At 37.9% G+C, this 21,949-nt stretch overlaps 1 protein-coding gene across 4 annotated transcripts in view; it reads right to left on the reverse strand.

The window, feature by feature from the left end:
- Nucleotides 1–1,090: 1,090 nt before the first annotated feature.
- Nucleotides 1,091–21,949, reverse strand: part of cep112 (centrosomal protein 112) — a 295,686-nt gene continuing 274,827 nt past the window's right edge. Inside the window, exons 24-27 of one of the 4 annotated variants that reach the window (XM_057817531.1) lie at nt 17,421–17,522; nt 13,473–13,537; nt 6,326–6,377; nt 3,422–5,144 (exon numbers count right to left, since the gene is read on the reverse strand). In XM_057817531.1, the coding sequence (XP_057673514.1) occupies nt 6,374–6,377; nt 13,473–13,537; nt 17,421–17,522 (171 nt within the window). In that variant the 3' untranslated portion in view covers nt 3,422–5,144; nt 6,326–6,373. Of the gene's footprint in view, nt 6,378–13,472; nt 13,538–17,420; nt 17,523–21,949 lie in introns of all 4 variants that reach the window. The other 3 variants (XM_057817532.1, XM_057817528.1, XM_057817530.1) reach the window with 3 other exon arrangements.

Here is a 21,949-nt window from a genome sequence, read left to right on the forward strand (position 1 = left end):
ACAATGATTCAAACAGCGATATAAGCGATAGACCGAGCGCAAGGGAGGAGATCCAAGTTTTTGAAGAGTTGGAGGAAGAAGAGGAGCTTGGAATTTTATGTTGGATCTAACATGTATTAGCCAGACGCTAATCAGAATGCAAACAGTGTGCCTAGACTACCTGACATGGAATAGATACAAGACCCATCGAGATTACAACATTGGTAAGCTATAGGCTGTTATTATTTTTATGATTTGAAGATACAGGCATTTGCACATAATGTTATGTTTTCGTCTATCTGATGACATTGTTAAAAAAAATAATAATCAGACTTCATGTTCATTTTGGCAGATCCGGCAGCTCTCGTGCATATAAAATAATAATATAAAAACGTTGGGGGGAAAGAAGGAGATGAGTCTTCGATGGCTTTCTCCACTTTATTGTGGCAACAATAAGAAAACAAAATAATAGCGGACTGCCGCCACATTCGACTGCGAAGTTTTGCTTCTCGCCGATCTCCTCGCCTCCCACTCCAGCGTTTCTTAAACGGATTGTGCATAGTGTCTTGTTATGAGCTTTTTGTTTACAAATGTATCGAACACACGACGCGCTGACAACCTTGTCTCTCTATTAACACATGGAGCAGTTCTTATGGAAAAGTTAGAACACAGCTCGGCACAGCTCTCGGCAGGAATTGGCGTCTGATGGCGTGAGGAAATGTAGTTTTTTCACACAAGCGAACAGATTACAAAGCACCACTTCAGTGTTGTCCCGAGACTACATTTCCCATGATTCACTGCGTGACCTGCGCGCTCGCTGATTCGCTGCGAGATCGACTCAATGGCTACGCTAAACCAACATGCTATTTTTCAGCTGTCACCTGTCAGCGGCTCTCATAAAACACAAACTAGAAGCCTATCATGCGATCACCGTGAACGCTGAACCGTCAATAAGTAATGCAATGCCTGAAGCATGAAGGTGGAAATACATAATACAAATACAAATAAATGTGCACAAACTAACCGGCGGTGTGTGTCTCTTACAGCAATGTGACCGTGAATTACCGCGACGCCGACCCGTTTATATGCACATCCACACCCGTTTCCCGATTGACAGTGGATTAACCCTTTCGGACATGATCGTAGATGACGCACAATTTAAACACGCTTAACCTAGCGAACACAACAACAACTATGATCGGGGTTTTCCACGAGTTAACTTTCGGCTAACGTCGCTAGCTTATACTGTTCAATTCCACAACAGTAGGCAGCTTCTCTTTGACAAAGTCATCAGTCATCTATCCAAAAATCACACTTACTTTTTGGTAAATCCTTGATCATAAGCAGACCGGCTAAGGAAGCAGGCATCTTCGAAGTGTTTGCAGCAGAGAACACTACTCGATGATGGCGTGAAATTCATTCGCTTCGTGCGAACGAAAGATGTCCATTTACGTGCCCTGCTATCCTTTGGCCACTCATACAACTTCTCGTTTGAGCGAGAACAAAACATCGCCACACACCGCTGTGGCATCTTACCGAGAAGCAATGCAACAAACAATACTGTTCTATGGTGGACTTCCCTCGCATGTCTAGGTGTGACGTAATTTCCGAAGATTTCCGAAGATTGCCGAAGAAAAGCATTTTCGTTGTCAAGGGCGTTGCTATGGGTTAAACAAAGAATCTGGAAGGGTTGCGTTAAAAAAAAAAAAGAAAATATGCTTATAATTGTTTAGCCATTGATATTATTCAAAAACATGGTTGGCCAACCTTACTTCAAAGTTCCCCTTTAATGGCTAATTACTGTCGAATGGTAACTTTATTATCAATACAGCTGTATCTCTCACCTGTAAAACCGGATATCCGGTCGTGTCGGTTTATCGTTCTCAAGCTTACTATTTTTCCAATAATTTTATAAATTAAGATTTATTGAGCTGTTTTGCAGATGCACCAATCGTTTTAAATAAAACAAGAAATGGAATCACGTTGTCCAAATGTTTTATTGTGATCAATATCTGCAATAAAAAAGAATGACATGCAATTTTTGTTCATATGTACATAATGTTCGTATTTTCTTGTAATAACAAAATCCGTGTAAGCCCTTCTGCATTCGGCAATATAATTTTTTATTACACCTCAATCGATAGCGTATCAATCTATACCTCACGTCAACAGAGGCTGACAGGTTGTCATATTTTTTGTCCACGAATGATCAACGAAGTGATAAGAACAATCATACAATCTCATCTACGTCGTGCTGAATCCATTTTTGGAGATTCCGTTTGTTCCTCTGGCTTGATTTAGCAGTTTTAACTTTGTACACACTGCTTCCTTCAACTGCAACTAATGAGTTTTTTTTTTTAAACCGGAAGTTCGGAGCTGACATTTTCCAAAATGGCGCCACCTATACTTTGCTCAGGAAACTTGCCTATATTGGTAATACGTAAATAATAAGGTGTGGTGTGGATCATAAAGGGTTGAAAAACACTGGTGTAAAGCATATTTACGTGAGTGTTGTTCTAATTCTTGTCTATGACAAAAATGTGGGGATGTTTGTGAATTTTCTTTTGAGATGCGAATCAGTGCTAATTTCGTTAGCGCTTGAACAGCGGATTCCGTTGTATATTAGCATTAAGCTAGTTGCCGCTTGAAAAATTATTTTGTATTTTAATCTAAAGTATGTGCGATTAATTTTTTTTACTTTCTTACTGTTACAATCGACTTCGATTGGAGTATAATGGCGTTAAAACCATCAACAATGGATTATTTTTGATGGCTGTTCAAATCTGCCAAGTTCTTCAGTTTCCGTCAGCGCCATTTCGAATAAATGTCATGACTGATGGAAATTGCCCCAAAATTTTTTGGGAGGATGTACGATTTAAATGTTAGAATCGTCCAGGCCTACGTCACATTATAAGAAAAAAAGCTCACCGCTTACATTGCTGTTACTCAGATGAAATTCTTTCATTTTTTTTTTGCTCTCATCACTCACTTCGCACAGACAGCCGCCATCAAATAAATAAAGGCTGGTGTCGAGTTTCAAGCGCAGACAGTAGAGCAGGTCTGGCACACGCACATGTGAAAGGAAGGGGAAAAAACAAGGGCATTATGTTCTTTGAAATGGACGTTTTACAAGACCTAAAGTATGGAGGGAATGTATGGAAGGCAAGGCTGAGTGAGGCGGCCGGTTATACAAGATGCCAGCGAAAAAGTCCACTGTCAAACATTATTATGTTTAGAAAACCTCGACATTCACCTCTAATTTAAGCATTTTTTTTTAAAAAAGGGAAATTAAAACAAGGACAAAATGCAAAAGAAAACATGGAAACAGAAAAATGAGGCAATGTCTTTATTGAAGAAAAATGTTTCATAAGACACAAAGATGGCACGATACAGGAAAATATGTTTAGCATTAATGATACTATACAAGTGTAAATGAACTGAACCTCGAAAATGTAACATGATCCAAAAATGCGCCGTATCAAAAATAGGAATTAAATACAAATTCGGAAAAAAAAAAAAAAAAAAAAAACACACACACATAAAGGAAAATAGAATAATGGAACTGAACCCAAAAAATGTGGAGAATTCTACAAGACAAAAAATCAGTATGAGAATCATTACTACGGAAGTGCAAAAACGAAGTAACGTCACATTTTAACAAGGTAAATTTCATGTTTCAGCATGATAACATTCATAGTGCAGTGGTACCTCAACATACGATCGCTTCGACACCAGGGGTGAAAGTGGCTAGAATTTGTTGCCGGAACTCCCCGACGCGAAGGTCGCCACGGAGCCAGTAATTAATTTATTAATTTACTCCCTCCCTCCCTTTTTTTGGGTGGGGGGTGTCAAACCTCTTAAACTACTGAAATGCAAAGAAAACTGTTTTACCACAGTTATTTCTATAACACATACAAAAACTGATTTTCATTCCTATTTTTTCAATGATTTGCAAAATAAAAGTGAACAAAAACAGCAATAACCCCAACCTTCAGCTCCTAATTTTTATTTTCCCTCATTTCCTCACATACTAAATGCCAAATCTCAATTTTAACTACTTAAGAACATAGGATGTATATTAAAATTGAAGTTAAGGTAAACATTTACTTTTTTTTTATTTATAACAAAGATATAAGTAACATACATTCAGAAAAATAAGTACAAATGACTTATATTATGCAGAGTGAAATGGAACTTATTTTGAAGATTGCGCAAACATGGACTTTTTTAAATCATAAGGAAATTAATAAATAGCCTAACATAAATGAACAAATTTAAGTCCAGAGTGCACATTGACAGCTACGATGTTCTGAACCTCCCCATCAGAACAAATAAAACTAAATATGATAAATAAGCCTCCTCAAGTCTTTCGTTGTTCTAAAAGATTTGATCAATTTTATGTTGCATTGCCCTTTTTTGTCGCATCAATTCAACAACCTTTTTTTTTTTTTTTTTGCTGTCATGGCGTCTGTAATTCTGCTCTCCATGCTCTCACCTCCAAATAGGGTTTTGCTGTTTAAAAAAAAATTTTTTTTAAATGCCCTTCTGTTCAAAAATGTTCTTTCCCCAGAAAATTGAGATTTTAATCTTTCCATTGATGTACCACACGTGTATATCGGACAGTTTTGAAATTTGGCCAGATTGGGGGTCTTAGAGCGGAACTTCAAGTTACCTGAGTGTTTTCCACCGTATGTAAATCTGATGTTGGTAGATTGTTTTCTTCTTGGAGATGAAATGCATGTGTGGCAGCTTAGCATTTTTTTTTTCTTCAAAACATAGCGTTTTGACAGTTGCCGTCATATTTTTGGAATCAAAGCACCGTGTACCGGAACAGCATTCCGGCCCTGAATCTTATACCGGAACTGCGTTCCTGAGCGTCCTGGCCCACTTTCACTCCTGTTCGACACACGATCGTTTCGACATCAGATGTAAACTTTGACTCGCCATTTATTTCTACATCCGACGACAGAGAGAAATCAACATGGGTTCCAAGAATGTTAGTGCAGGTGGTGAAAAAAAAGGAAAAAGGTAAGGCTTACCATTAAAATGAAGATGGAAATGATGAAAAATATGAGCGTGGTGTGTGCTTACGTGAACTGGCTCGACAATACAGCAGTAGAATGTTTACGATCTCGACGGTCCTCCTCTGAGCTCCGTTCGCCAGTCTTTATAAGTTAAGGTGACAATTATTATTATTGTAACATCGCCCCAAAAATCGCCAGCTTCGTTAGGTTTTTAATCATTTATTTCAGAACTTGTGCAACACAACATGCCTACTGTCCGCCACAGCAGAACATGAAAAGTGAAAGTAAAAAGTCCTCTCTCACTCTGTCACGTCAGCCACGCGGTGCGTTCAGGTACACCATGCAAAAAACATCCGCGACATTAGAACACGATTCGTTACGTTATTATAAGTATTATTATTATTATTACAATTATTTTATTGTTATACCGATTTTTATTCATAATTTGTTTATTTTTTTCTGTGTAACTGCTATTTGCAATAGTGATAACACCAGCAGTATTTATTAAGGATTTAGTGTAGGTTTTCGGGCTGTGGAACGAATTCATGCAATTATAATGTATTCTTATGGGAAAATCCTGTTCGACATACTATCAATTTTACTTACAAACAAGGTCCTGGAACGAATTAACTTCGTATGTAGAGGTACCACTGTATTGATGAACACAGAAACAAAAGAAAGCCAGCCTTTTGTCAAATTCATCACGTGACTGTATTAAAAGCTGAAATTGATCACATTTATATGAGAAATCATTCACGTTAAAATATGAAATGTATCATATTAAAACAAATATCACATTAAAATATGAAATTCACCATATTACAATGTAAAACTAAACACATTAAAATGTGATCTTTCACGATAAAACGTGAACTTTATCACATAAAAACGTACAACTTATCACTTTTACATGTGGAACTATTCCATTAAAAATGTGAACTACATATCATATTCTAAAGAGATACTTAACATTTTTGTGCATGGCAGCAAAATACTTTTTGCATTTTAGTTTTCATAAAAAACAAAAATTTAATGACGTGTTGACAATATGCAACAACGCAAAACTACCAAAAAAATGAGCTGAAATAATGACGGCTAGGCTCCCCTGATAATCAGCAAATCCACAAAAGTCAAATTAAGAATATGTCATGTTTTGGAAAAGAAAATTAAATGAAAAATAAAGTCCTTGCATTAGATGTCATTAAGTAAACAAAGCTAATATTGTGGCTGGTGACTTGAGAACTGACATCATCCAACAACTCCAACAACACAAAACAAGGACATTGAATTCATGACGGAAACATGTAAGGATGCGTGCTCACGTCTGATTGGTTGTCCTGGCGTCCCTTGGGTTGGTCCTTCTCATGAGGCTACCTAGACACAACAATCGTCGTCATAGAGACAAATGTAAACTAACGGCTTTTATCCGCGTCATTATTTAGTATGACCGACATCTGACATACAGTGAGTGGTCATGTTCCAGAGCCATTGCATCGATTGAACGCCTATCACCGTTAATGGCAATCAATGAGTTAATTTGATGAATGCTACTCAAAAAACTGGCAACTTTGGGGTATTTTATCGGAGAGGTTTTCTGAAATCTTTTGATGGGTCTGCTGAAACCCAACCTGAGGATGCAAAACTTGTAGTGAAATTTTCTGATGTGAGAGTTTATTCCTAAAGCCTTTGCAGCAGGCTTGTGAAATTCATCTGTGTTGTGGACCACAGCGTAGTTATGGTTTCCATTGGAGGGCCATTATGCCTACCACAGGTAATCGACAACTAATGGATTAACCAATGACCAGGCAACTATTTTGTCAATTAATCGTTTAGAGACAGAGTTGACCTCAAATTTGTCCAAATTCTCTTTTTTTGGGCCTCTTGATAGCAAATACAGTATTCTCTTATTTATCACTTTTTATGTTTTTTTTTTTAGAATTAGAAAAAACAGTAAATATTGTCATTTCTGTAGTCCTCTAGATTTCATTTAAAATGTAAAATTTCATGTGTGCAGATTGTAAATTTTCTTTGTAAATTTTCGTCTGCCCGCTATGTTGCTTTAAAGTGCATGTGACACGAAAAAGCATGTTTATTTCATTGTACACGCGGTATTTTATACTCCTGAATGATATGGACCGCTATATTTATTTAGTTTTTTGAATCCCGCGCCATGAAAATGAGTGACTTCCGGTTTTGGTCTTGCATTGAGGAGGAGGGCGGTGTGACGTGTACGGGAGAAGGATTCCTATCCACTATACAGCCGTACTGTTGTATGAGAAGGACTACGGATTCATCTGATTTTGCGGATTAATACGTTTATTTTTCACATCACGCCAGCCAAATGGCTGCAGAAAAATCTTGCTGTATGAGGGAGAGGCTTGTGCGCCTTTTTGGAGTTTCAAAAGGTTCCCATTCACCGTGGATACTGGCCAAAACAAGCCCTACTACTGTGGGACCATTGGACTTGCGAGGAAGTGAGTAAACATCTTGTTTTGTATTACGGCAAATACGAATACAGCGATTACAAAGTAAACACTACAAACTTTATTTAAATAAAGGACTAGTTACATTTGATCATTGATAGGCATGTAAAAAGCTCTCCTCGTGCACATTAGCTGCACGTTAGCTGCACAACAACTGCAGCCGCCCTCCTCCGGGGAACAAGCTGTAAATTGCTCTCCGGCGAAGACAATCGACAACCCAGTCGTCATGTCAAAACATCCGGGCTAGTTATGTGTGATTTTCCGCTTCGAAGACTTTGAAACATCACTCGGTTCGGGTTAGCATGTCGGCTAGTTGCCACGCCTCTTGGTTTGTTTACATTCTTCGATGCCGGGGAAGGGAAATGACATATGTCCGATTTAGGTGCCATAAAATATCGTTCGGGAGGTGCGACAGTAAAGCTGAAGTCGACAGTTTTGACCATTATGGAGTAATTTTGCCATGTCGTCCTGAATAAGTGCATTTTTATTATTTCATATTCTATTTAGCACAAGACTGTTATTTGTCATGACCATGTAATTTATTTAGCAATTGGGGAAAAAAACTTGGATAAAAAGAATATCCTGTAAAAAATATTGAAGTAAAAAGACAGAAACAATGACATTTTGCAGGTATCTTCGTCGCGTTTTCCTCGTTGTGAATAGTTCCCCCTCGACGGGCTGACTGGTCCTTCTCAAGCCATTTAGTTAGCTATTGGGGAAAAATACTTGGATAAAAAGAATATCCTGTAAAAATATTGGAGTAGAGAGACTAAAACAATGACGTTTTGCGGCTCTCTTCGTCGCGTTTTCCTCGTTCTGAATAATTCCCCCTCTACGGGTTGAATAGTAAAACCGATGAGCCCAGTCTCCCGCTGACGTCATCCACCTGTTGGGGACGCTAGAGCCCTATGATGGTAGGCGTGGCTAACCGGCAGATTAGAAGACTAATTTCTCGTCATCTGCGCTTTGCTAAATTGATGTATATAGTCGAATCGTCTCAAAATATGATTCTAATTCACATAATAATGCTATTTAAAACTTTTTTTTCTCCTGTTGTATGCCTTTTAAGTGTTGAACCTTTATGCTTTAGCCTCGATAGCCTGCTATAGTTTCAATATAACCATCTGCTGCATTTTGTAAATCTTTTTGCCTAAATCTGGAGAATGGTGCACTGGTTTTGCACCAAAATAAATCACGCAATGGTTGTGCTGTCAGAGTGACGACCCTTGTCGGATTACCAACTGTAACCAGTGTTGGCTTTCGCAGCCCTTTCAATTTTTGTCTTTGTCTTTTGGACGAAAGTACTTAATAGTCAGATTTTAGTCATTTCAAAATATGTTCGTCTTCATCTAGTTTTAGTCGACAAAATCCCATACAAATGTTGTCTAGTTTTAGTCGACAGTTACTCAAAATTTTTTCGTCTTGCGATAACTAGATAGTAACCTTTGCAATCTTTGGAAGTCATTTAATGTTGTGAATCAACCGTTAAAGTTGTTAAAATTGCTCTCGTTATTGCATTAGTTCCCTTCTGTCTACTTTCGACATGTGAAAGTTTTAAAACGGTTTCATCATTTAAAGATAGATTCAAGTCCAGATTTAGCCAATTTAGGAGTATTTTAGATCGAAGTTACTTAGGTTCTCAGCTTCCTGAGAAGTCTACTGCTTTAAGATGGTGGTTGTTTACCATTGCCGGCAAGTCTATCATTTCACATCTAGTTTTCTATAAATGTGCTAACGCCCCTGAGTCTGTCATTTTGCATCTAGTTCTATATACATGTGATATCTACCGTAGCATCATGTGGGCGTAATTTGTAGGCTGTCGGCTGCAGGCAGGTATTATTGGAGCTACCTAACATTGCATTTGCAATGGCGTCACAACTCCCTTCCCTCCTCCCCACTCCCGCTCTGTTCTCTCCATGTCTCCCAGACTTTTCTCGGTTCATTCAGTCAACGTAGTAAGGCATAGTAATGCATGCCTCTACATTCTCAGCAACGGTAATGGCCAGGGGTGAAAGTGCTCCAGAACGGTCAGGAACGCAGTTCCGGTATAAGATTCAGGGCCGGAATGCTGTTCCGGTACACGGTGCTTTGATTCAGAAAAATATGACGGCAACTGTCAAAACGCTATGTTAAAAAAAAAAAAAAAATATATGTATATATACTAAGCTGCTACACATGTATTTCATCTCCAAGAAAAAAACAATCTACCAACATCAGATTTACATACAAAAATGTTAACAACAAGCATAATAAAGTGCTTGTGTAGCGCAATCCGTTTCCACCGATATTAATCATTTATTTTATTCCACGGACGGCATGGAGGTTTCCCCAGCTGCTGCAGTTATTTGAGTCTGACGATGATGAGTCACATCAATGTGCGAATGCACACAGCAAAGCAAAACGCCTGGACTCATTTATCCGTTCAATTGGCTGACATACTGACATGTGATCAGCAGAGATAGTTAGCTCTGACTGGTTCAAATGTGCATGTTTTCTGGAACAGCAAAAAAAAAAAAAAAGTTTGTTGAGTTGATGCGACAAAAAAAGGGCAATGCAACATAAAATGGATCGAATCTTTAAGAGCAACGAAAGAGTTGAAGAGGCTTATTTATCATATTTAGTTTTATTTGCTCTGATGGGGAGGTTCAGAACAACTTAGCTGTCAACGTGCACTTTGGACTTATATTTGTTCATTTATGTTAGGCTACTTATTCATTTCCTTATGATTTAAAAAAGTCAATGTTTGCGCGATCTTCAAAATATATTCCATTTCACTCTGCATAATATAAGTCATTTGTACTTAGTTTTCTGAATGTATGTTACTTACATCTTTATTATTATTAAAAAAATGTTTACATTAACTTCAATTTTATTATACATTCTATGTTCTTGAGTAGTTAAAATTGAGATTTGGCATTTAGTATGTGAGAAAATGAGGGAAAATAAAAATTAGGAGATGGAAGTTGGGGTTATTGCTGTTTTTGTCAACTTTTATTTTGCAAATCATTGAAAAAAATACCATTTTGAATGAAAATCAGTTGTTGTATGAGTTATACAAATAACTGTGCTAAAACAGTTTTCTTTGCATTTCATTTGCTTATGAGGTTTGACCCCCCCCTCAAAATGAAAGAAAATAAATAAATAAGTAAATAAGTAAATAAATAAATTAGGGCTGTCAAAATCATCGCGTTAACGGGCGGTAATACATTTTTTGAACTAATCACATTAAAATATTTGACGCAATTAACGCACATGCCCCGCTCAAACAGACTAAAATGACAGTAAAGTGTAATGTCCGCTTGTTACTTGTTTTTTGGTGTTTGTCGCCCACTGCTGGCGTTTGGGTCCAACTGATTTTATGGGTTAGTACCATGAGTGAGCATGGTGTAATTATTGACATCAACAATGGCGAGCTGCTAGTTTATTTTTTTGATAAATTTTTTTTTACAAATTTTAATAAAACGAAAACATTAAGAGGGGTTTTAATATAACATTTCTATAACTTGTACTAACATTTATCTTTTAAGAACTACAAGTCTTTCTATCCATGAATCGCTTTAAGAGAACGTTAATGTTAATGCCATCTTGTTGATTTATTGTTATAATAAACAAATACAGTACTTATGTACCGTATGTTGAATGTATATATCCGTCTTATGTCTTATCTTTCCATTCCAACAATAATTTACAGAAAAATATGGCATATTTTATAGATGGTTCGAATTGCGATTAATTACGATTAATTAATTTTTAAGCTGTAATCAACTCGATTAAAAATTTTAATAGTTTGACAGCCCTAAAATAAATAAATAAATACAATTTCTGGCTCCGTGGCGACCTTCACGTCGGGGAGTTCCGTCAAGAAATTCCAACCACTTTCACCCCTGGTAATGGCGTTGCAAAGACGACAAAAGTAATTAATAGGATTACTCACTACTGGAAAAAATAACGCTGTGATACTCTAACGCCGTTGTTAACAACACTCGTCACGAGTGACACAACCAGACACTGCTAAGATGCAGCCTAACCACACATTGTGAATATGTGACTGAAACTATTGTGCATTTTCGTCTCGTTTTCGTCTCGTCAGACGAAAACTGGCATTCATCTTGTTACAGTGCCTTGCAAAAGTATTCGGCCCCCTTGAACCTGGCAACCTTTCGCCACATTTCAGACTTCAAACATAAAGATATAAAATTTTAATTTTTTGTCAAGAATCAACAACAAGTGGGACACAATCGTGAAGTGGAACAAAATTTATTGGATAATTTAAACTTTTTTACCAAATAAAAAACTGAAAAGTGGGGCGTGCAATATTATTTGGCCCCCTTGCGTTAATACTTTGTAGCGCCACCTTTTGCTCCAATTACAGCTGCAAGTCGCTTGGGATATGTTTCTATCAGTTTTGCACATCGAGAGACTGACATTCTTGCCCATTCTTCCTTGCAAAACAGCTCGAGCTCAGTGAGGTTGGATGGAGAGTGTTTGTGAACAGCAGTCTTCAGCTCTTTCCACAGATTCTCGATTGGATTCAGGTCTGGACTTTGACTTGGCCATTCTAACACCTGGATACGTTTATTTTTGAACCATTCCATTGTAGATTTGGCTTTATGTTTTGGATCATTGTCCTGTTGGAAGATAAATCTCCGTCCCAGTCTCAGGTCTTGTGCAGATACCAACAGGTTTTCTTCCAGAATGTTCCTGTATTTGGCTGCATCCATCTTCCCGTCAATTTTAACCATCTTCCCTGTCCCTGCTGAAGAAAAGCAGGCCCAAACCATGATGCTGCCACCACCATGTTTGACCGTGGGGATGGTGTGTTCAGGGTGATGAGCTGTGTTGCTTTCACGCCAAACATATCGTTTTGCATTGTGGCCAAAAAGTTCAATTTTGGTTTCATCTGACCAGAGCACCTTCTTCCACATGTTTGGTGTGTCTCCCAGGTGGCTTGTGGCAAACTTTAAACGAGACTTTTTATGGATATCTTTGAGAAATGGCTTTCTTCTTGCCACTCTTCCATAAAGGCCAGATTTGTGCAGTGTATGACTGATTGTTGTCCTATGGACAGACTCTCCCACCTCAGCTGTAGATCTCTGCAGTTCATCCAGAGTGATCATGGGCCTCTTGGCTGCATCTCTGATCAGTTTTCTCCTTGTTTGAGAAGAAGGTTTGGAAGGACGGCCGGGTCTTGGTAGATTTGCAGTGGTCTGATGCTCCTTCCATTTCAATATGATGGCTTGCACAGTGCTCCTTGAGATGTTTAAAGCTTGGGAAATCTTTTTGTATCCAAATCCGGCTTTAAACTTCTCCACAACAGTATCTCGGACCTGCCTGGTGTGTTCCTTGGTTTTCATAATGCTCTCTGCACTTTAAACAGAACCCTGAGACTATCACAGAGCAGGTGCATTTATACGGAGACTTGATTACACACAGGTGGATTCTATTTATCATCATCGGTCATTTAGGACAACATTGGATCATTTAGAGATCCTCACTGAACTTCTGGAGTGAGTTTGCTGCACTGAAAGTAAAGGGGCCGAATAATATTGCATGCCCCACTTTTCAGTTTTTTATTGTTAAAAAAGTTTAAATTATCCAATAAATGTTGTTCCACTTCATGATTGTGTCCCACTTGTTGTTGATTCTTGACAAAAAAATTAAATTTCATATCTTTATGTTTGAAGCCTGAAATGTGGCGAAAGGTTGCAAGATTCAAGGGAGCCGAATACTTTTGCAAGGCACTGTATGTTTTAGTCTGCCAAAAAAAAACGTTTTTAGCTCGTTATCGTCTTGTCATTGCCTTGAAAAAAAAGTGTTCGTTGACGTCATTGTAAACACTGAAAACAAAAATGACCATGACTAAGGGGGGACGATGAACGTTCATTCATTATCCCCTCCCAGTCAAAATGGATTGGACATGTAGCACCGTTAATGGCACTGAAAAATGAGCATTCGCAGTTCAAGTGTAACATTAACTACTACTAACCTGTTCTCACGACATGCCTCCAAATCTTCCTGTAGGAAGTCGGCCCTCCTCTGGAGGAAGTTGACCTGCAACATGAATCCACATTGACTTGATATGAAGGCCTTGGATGAGTTGTGCTTTTCGTTGGAAAAAAAGGGGGGTCGGGGTCGGTCACTTAAGTAGGCTTGGTGGATGAAAGGCTCGCTTGTTGAGTCCTGGGGGGTCAGGACACAAGGCTAAGGGTCAGGAGATTAGGGCGCTGGGGTTAAGGCACACGGGGAGCGCGAGGAAGATTATCTGGCGGGTTCGTCGAGGTTAGGACGCAACATGCGGCCGCACTGTGCCAGTCTTTTGTTTGCCTACAAAGCGGGGGTTTATTTATGAAGTGTCTGGCTAAAGTGAAAATAAACGCCATCTACGTTTACACGGCGGCACGGCAGAATGGAGATTGTTCCTACTCCCGCTCAAGGGAACATTCCTTTCTAAGAAGAGGCCGAGGGGGCATCAGGAAAGAAATCCAAGCGCTACTTTTGGCAATCCGTCAGAGATTAACTGGAAGTCCGACTTTGAAACGTGCCTAACTTTTTCCATAAACGTTGGACCCCCAGGATGGGGACCACATCCATCTCTGTTTCCTGAAAATCTGCAAATAATTGTTGTATATTCAAAATGTATTGAACAATTCTGAGAACTATAAAAATATACAAAAATAATATAATAACAAAAAACACAAAAAGCATCAGAGGAATGCATTAAAAAAATAACATAATACGAGACTATAATAATAATAAATAATACTAAATACAGAAAATTAAAAAGGAAAAAGTAAAATCATAAAAACATGATAAAAAAATATGAAATAAAAGTAAAGAAAATTCATTACAAATAAAAAATATTTTTAAAAATAATTTTCAAAAAATGCAATGAACGAATTTTAATTTAGTATTTTCCTATTTTTAAATGTATTCACCCAAAATTTTTTTTCTTTTTATTGTTATTATTTTTATGTACGGTATTTTTCGGACTATAAGTCGCACCTGAGTATACGTCGCACCAGCCATAAAATGCCCAACAAAGAGGAAAAAAACATACATAAGTCACGCCGGAGTATAAGCCGCATTTTGGGGGAAATTTACTTGACAAAATCCAACACATAGAGCAGGTATGTCGTCTTAAAAGACAATTTAAGATAAAATACAATAGAGAAGTACATGCTGAATAAGTGTACAGTATGATAATGTTACATGATGCATGAACAACAAAATGTGAACGTGGCCGGTATGTTAACGTAACATAGCTATTAAGAGTTATTCAGATAACTATAGCATAAAGAACATGCTAACAGTTTACCAAACCATCAGTGTCACTCCAAAACACCAAAATAACACTGAAATGATATAATAATTAGAGATATCCCGATCCGATATTTGGATCGGATCGAACGTTGATATGGGCAAACAAATGCACATCAGTTTCGGATCGGCTGACACGGAAAAAAATCCAGCACACCGATTTACATAATCCATTCCAGTTTTTGCTTCGGTTTCCCAAAATCCGGTCCGCATTTTACGGCAGACCTTCAACACACTACATTTACATTACCGTCTCCCAATTTACCGAGAGACTTTATCGGTAAAAATGTCAGCTGTGTGGGATCATTTCACCTTAAAGGACGACAAAGACGAAGAGGCAGAGTGCAACATATGCCACAATAAAGTCAAGCGTGGTGGTAAAGCTGTAAGAAGTTTTAATACAACCAACCTAATCAAGCATTTAGCGAAATACCACCACAAACAATATAAGGCGTTTGTTAAGAAAACCGAAGACAAAAAGAAAGGTCCTACGCAACTAACACTGGCAGAAACTTTTGCTATGCGTGACAAACTGGCACTCGACAGTCCCAAAGCCCAGGGAATAACAAGAGTTATTGCCGAAGAATTCATTCTGGATGACGAGCCATTATCTCTCGTGAGTAAAGACGCACCATCCAACACTTAGAACCACGGTACAACATGCCCAGCCGTCATTACATCCTTGAGCGATTCGGCCGTGGAAGATTCGAGAACGATTCACAAACATCCAAATTCCGATCATTGAAATATGTCAAGTAAAGCGGAACTAATACAGAGCGCGGTCTTCGGGATGCAATGAGAAACGGACCGCATTGCGTCCCGAGAGTAAACACCATGCTTGTCATAGACCCGGGTAATGCCAATGCTCAACTCACGGCTTTAGCTCAACTCATACCGCTGAATAAAAAACACAAGAATACCTGACTGCTGCTGACAGCCGCTACAAACTACGTCAACATCGTTTTACTGTAGATAATAGACATCATATGTATATAGAACTAGACGCAAAATACACATACTGTAGATAATAGACATCATATGTATATAGAACTAGATGCAACAAACAGACTCGACGGCGTTAGCAACATTGAAATATTGAAAACTAGTTGCGTTAGTAAACAGCCACCATCTTAAAGCAGGAGACTTCCTTAGTAGGCTGTTGTGAACCTTCCAAGCGAACCTAATTAACTTTTTATCTAAAATACTCCTAAATCGGCAAAGTCATGACTTGAATCTATCTCCAAAGCAGTTTTAAAACTTTCACATGTCGAAAGTAGACAGAAGGGAAATTATGGAATAACGGGAGCAACTGTTTAACAACTTTAACAGTTGATTCACAAAATTAAATGAATTGAATGTAGTTTAAAGCTGCTGATACAGAATGGGGACTTGAGTATTTTATTTATTGTTTTAAAATGTTAACTTGATACTGAAATAGTAGTTTATTTAAACCTGAGAGGCTTTTTATACAATTTTTGTAACTAATGCATGAAACATTAAAAGCATCTAATAGCTTGGGGGGTTTGTGGGATTTTCCACTGAGGTTGTTTGTGTGTTTTGCTTTTTTAAGACAGTTTACAATATTATTTGCACGTTTTACTGACTGACTATGCCATTTCTGTTTGTTATTTATAATGTTTTAGTATAAGTCGCATCCCCAGCCAAGCTATGAAAAAAAACTGCGACTTATAGTACGAAAAACACAGTACTTGTAAATATTCCCCCAATACTGTTTGCTGTATATTTGTTAAATGTAAATTCAGGCATCAAGGGGTTAAACATTTTCCATGATTCCTAATGGTTTCCAAGTTCATGCAGTTAAATAAATAAAATAAAAACAATACCTCACCTTGAAATGTGACTTTCAAGTTTAATTTGTTCCATAACTGAACTACTCATAAACTCAATGAATATCCACGTTAAAATGAATTGGAATGCAATTCAAATGCCCCCGGAAAACAAATCATAACTACAATGTGAACCCGTGACAAAGATGAGTTTGACACCCCTGCTTTAATACATTTAAACTGCTGTCAACGGCAGCCAAAGAGTTAAAACTGCACACGTTCATGACGAGACCCCGCAGTGTAAAACAGCAACGCTGGAGTTCATTCATATTATGTAAACGTTCCCAACTTAAAAGGGCTTCATTGCAATTTAAGGGAGCTGCACAAACACGCCGGCGTCTTTTTCATGTCGAATTCCACGCGTGTTCAAAAAAGAAGCGATTGTGCTCCAGCCGGCCGCAGATATGTGAAGCATTCTGCCAGCTGCATGACACGGCAAATTGTGGGATTGTGTTTTTGGCCGTCGAAACGCAGATGCTGATGCCCAAATTGGAAGCTTTTTCTTGCCTTTGTACATTTTGCCACATCTTTTTACCCCCACTGCACAATTATCCATTATTCACGCACTTGTTGTATGGCTAGTGAGAGACAGTGTGTTATTGTTTAAATTGGAAAATGGGGCTGCTACCTAATCACTGATTATTCATGCGATTAGTTGTAGAACCGACTCACTTTTAAATCACGTTATTTACTGTTCGGTACTTCCGGGATGAACATTTTAGCATTAAGTGTACATGTGAATGAGTTAAGGACTTGACGTAAGTTCTCACCTGAGCTTTGAGTGATGCAATTGTGTCCTCTAGTTCCTGTCTAAGCTCAGCAGGAATCAGACCTTTAATCTTCTCTTCGTACTCCTGACGCACTGTGGTGACCTAAAAAGGCGAATGCATGTTCGTGAAAAACACAGAAATTACGCTGGAACCAGAAAGATTTTCGGTAGAGTGCATGGGAGGCCGTCAGAGATCATGACTACAAAGATGTTTGATTCTAACTTATTCCGTTTGCATGTACATTGGTATGAAAAAGTGTCTTAACCTTATGAAGTCTCTTACATATCTGCATAAAATCACCATCAAATGTGATTTGGTCTTTGTCACAATCACACAGATGAAAAAACAGTGTGTGTTTTAATTAACACCACCAATTGAAACCAATTTTTACCAAACAATTTAAGTCAGGTGTGTGCCCAATCACTGATGAGTGGTTTAAAGCTGCCCTGCCCACTATAAAACAAACACCTGGTAAGAATTGTCTTGATGAGAAGCATTGTCTGATGTGCATCATAGCTTGGTGACAAGAGCTGTCGGAAGACCTGCGATCAAAGATTGATAATTTGGGATTGAGTTTGGCACTGTTGCTTCTCTCCCAATTAGTGGCCGTCCACCAAAAATGACGCCAAGAATTCAGCTCAGAATACTCAAGAGAGGTAATAAAGAACCCTAGAGTGTCTGCTAAAGACATACTGAAATCACTGGCACAGTCCAATATCTCTGCACACATCAGCAACATGTAAAACTATGGCCAAGAATGGTGTTCATGGGAGGACTCCAGGGAGGAAGCCACTGCTGTCTAAAAAAAACATTATTGCTCGTTCAGGTTCACAAAAAGGCACTTGGACACGCCACAGAAGTTTTGGCAAAATATTTTGTGCACTGATGAAACCAAAGTTGAATTATGTGTGTGTGTGTGTGTGTGTGTGTGTGTGGGGGGGGGGGGGGGGGGGGGGGGGGCTCGGGGGGGCAAAAAAATTTTAATGTGATGGTTCACTTACTTATTTTTCCCCCTTCTGTCATTGTTTGCATACTATCCTTATTAAAATAGGAAAACCTATAAATGTTTGAGTGGGTTTAGTTAAAGCAGACACTTCTTTCATCTGTGTGATTTTGACAAAGACCAGATCACATAAGATGGTGATTTTATGCAGAAATGTGAGAAATTCCAAAAGGTTCAAATACTTTTTCATACCACTGTAATTGACAGTTTAAAAAAAGTTGCTTTTGTAAAATTCCAGTTTCTCCCAGAAAATTAATGTGGACTCACATGCTGGGGTATTTTATACCAAAAATCTAAATGGTATATAATAAAATAAACGAAAATTAAAAATATGACATTATATTCAAAATTAGAAAAATAAAAATCTAAATGTAAATTTTACAATAAATTTAATAAAGAGAAAGAATTTTTTTTTTTGAACAATCCAGATTAGGGATTCCGATCACGTGATTGGAAATCGGGCCGATCGTACCAATTTTCAGAGGATCGAAATCGGGTAAAAAAGATTGGGTTTTCAATTTAAAAAAAAAATGTTTTTGTGCTTCATGCTCTTACAGCACCGCAGCCTCTCACACTCCCTCCTGCTAATCAGTGTGACCAAACTGTTCAGCTTGCATTTGGTACTTAAAGTTAACGATGATTGACAGGTTTGTAGCTTTGATCTTGCCAGAAAAGCTTGTTAGCTCCACAATCAAAGGCACAAATGTGTCAATCATTGTTAAAAATGCATAAGTGTGCTGTGGCAACTCATTGTGCAAGTGAGAGGCTGTTCTCAGCAGCGTGAGCGTCAAAGCGTGAGTGGATTTGAGTGGACTCACTCAATGAAGCATTTAAAAAAGACAAGCATTTTTCTATGGTATTCTTATTTAAAAATAATTCATAATATAAAGGCGGCAAGTTGAGACATTAACATGTTTGGAACTTTTGTTAAAAAAAACATACTTTTTCTGGTATCGGATCGGGTCTCAAAATTAGGTGACTCGGATGCAAAAATATGCGATTCGGACATCCCTAATCCAGATGTATAATAATAAAATGCAAATGGAAAATTTAAATTAAAAATTAAAACAATTATTAAAACATCAAATAATTATCTAGAATGTAGCGCTGCGATTCAGCAGCCATAAAATATTTTCTAAGCTTGAAATTCACAAAAGCACCATTAGGACTTCGCCTGAGCCATGTCTGTTGAAAAATGTTATTGAATGGCAGTGAACGTTTGAATTCTAAGGCTGTAAATCAGCCACTTCAAATATTTCATAACTGATCAAAATTATTTTCACTCATTGACTGACATTGACATTCAATCTATTTGAAATGGGAGGGCTAAAAAAGTGATCTTCCGTAATCTTCCCCCTCATTTTGAATCCTGCGGCTTATTTGTTAATTTATTTGGGTTACTAGGTAACACTTTGACAGCGGTGTCATGAGACTGCCATAAGACACTATCATGGGCATTAATGAATGCTTATGATAGATGTCATTAAGTGTCATCTGTCAAATTATGCCACTAACTCCATTTATGTCCAGCTCGGATCTTTTACATCCATTCAAAAGTGAGATACTTTTCCGGACGGCACAAAATGACATCCGTCATAAGCATTCACTAATGCTGATTGCAGTGTCATTTCATAAGTATGATAGTCTTATGACAGTCTTATGGCACCACTGTCAAATAAAGTGTTACCGAATACCATAACTACCAATTATTGAAACTGGAACAGTAACTGAAGAAATAATTAGCACAGAACATGAATTTTGATTGCTATTTACATCTGTTGTGCTGCAATGCATGCTAGGAGGCATGTTGGACGACAACAGTGTTGACAGCAGAGGTTGACTGTCTCCCTGAAGGGAGCAGTGATGACCAAATAAAGCTGTTTCAAGCAATGAAGCTTTGCAGCCAATTGGTTTTAAGCTTCATGGTGGTTCATTTGGTCTTATGACAGTCTTCTGATGCCGCTGTCAAATAAAGTGTGACCGGTTAACCCTTTAACACCTAAGCCTATTTTGGCCGAATTTGCATGCCTTTGATGTTGCCTTTATATTTCAAAGAAAAGTTGGGTCCCTTTTTTCAGGACACCTTGAACTTCATGCCCAAACTGTTTTCTTCACTGACCAATTTTAATCCACATTTTGGACCCAAAAAGACAAAAAAATCCCAAAATCTTTTTTCAAAATTTGTAATGTTGATGTCTCACTGACAACCAAACGTGCTCGACCAACCGTTTTGAAGCTTGATAATATTTATTTAACTTGTTAGGATAAACATTCAATAGAAAAAATAAGATTGAATAGTTTTATGTTTGACAATTCAACACAAACAGCAGGTATGGTCATAGGCGTTTTTGGCCTTTACACATACTATGGTCAAAACAGGTTATATACAGTGCAAAATAGTGAGAAAAAAGATTATATATATCATCCAACACAAAAAGGGTTTGGAGGATATCTCTTTGTGAAGTTAGGTATTGTACCCATCACCTTATCAAAGGTATATATGTACATGCAATTAAGCCACTCGAACACACAATAAAAATTGAAACGATTCGTAGTGAAGAAAAAAATATATACAACATTGAAAAAAAGTATTTAAAAAAATATTGACAAGTAGTTCAGTTCAATTCAATTTTTTCAGGCATGCGACCCAATAAAGTTTTTTTTTTTTTTTTTTTTTTGCGCACTCAATAAAGTTTGTTTTTTGAACAGGTCACTGAGCTGCATCACATACCACGTCACACAGCCTACTCTTCTGCGGTTTGCGCGCTGCTGTCACTTCTACTCGCCGAGACGCCGTCTAATCCGAGGAAAACAATGACAAATACAGCTAATCCTATTCCTTGAGTTCATGAAATAATGCATTAGCTTGCGCTAAATTTAGTTTTCGATTCATTCTGCACATTTCAAAGTCAGTCGCTCAATCCAACCGGCCGTTGCTTGTTTTGCGTGTCTCCTTTTCCTTAGCGCCTTGCTCGTCAATTTATTAAAAATGTTCACATTAGGTTCGTCCTTCTTGACATCACGACAGCTCTTGGGAAATGTAGTCTTTTGTGCTGCTCTCGGTTTTGAAAAAAGGACAAGAAATGATGGAAATATGGAGATAAACACATGGTCCATGCAGCGTTTTAATGCATATTTATGAGTGCAATAAAACTATAAAACTCAAATGACATTATCTCCCTTTTTACTTGGTCAATCATAAAAAACTTGTGTGGACATCAACTTCCGTACTTTCAAATGAGAGCAACCCGGGGAATGTGGGTGACGTAATTACAGCATTACTAGGCTTCAAAGATGATATGTGTAAACGTGTCACATCCGACACGTTCGGTGTTAAAGGGTTAATATCTTTTGGTGTAAATATCCCGTAATCGTGAGGACAGCTGCAGCTTATACTCCGGTGCAGCTTATTTATGAACAAAAGCATTTTCATGTCAAATTTGGTGGGTGGCGGCTAATAGTCAGGTGCGTCTTATAGTAGAAAATAGAAAATTACGGTAATTATGTTAAAGTGCCATTGATGGTG

This window comes from Corythoichthys intestinalis, chromosome 16, assembly GCF_030265065.1.
Source record: "Corythoichthys intestinalis isolate RoL2023-P3 chromosome 16, ASM3026506v1, whole genome shotgun sequence".
Taxonomy (NCBI): Eukaryota; Metazoa; Chordata; class Actinopteri; order Syngnathiformes; family Syngnathidae; genus Corythoichthys; species Corythoichthys intestinalis.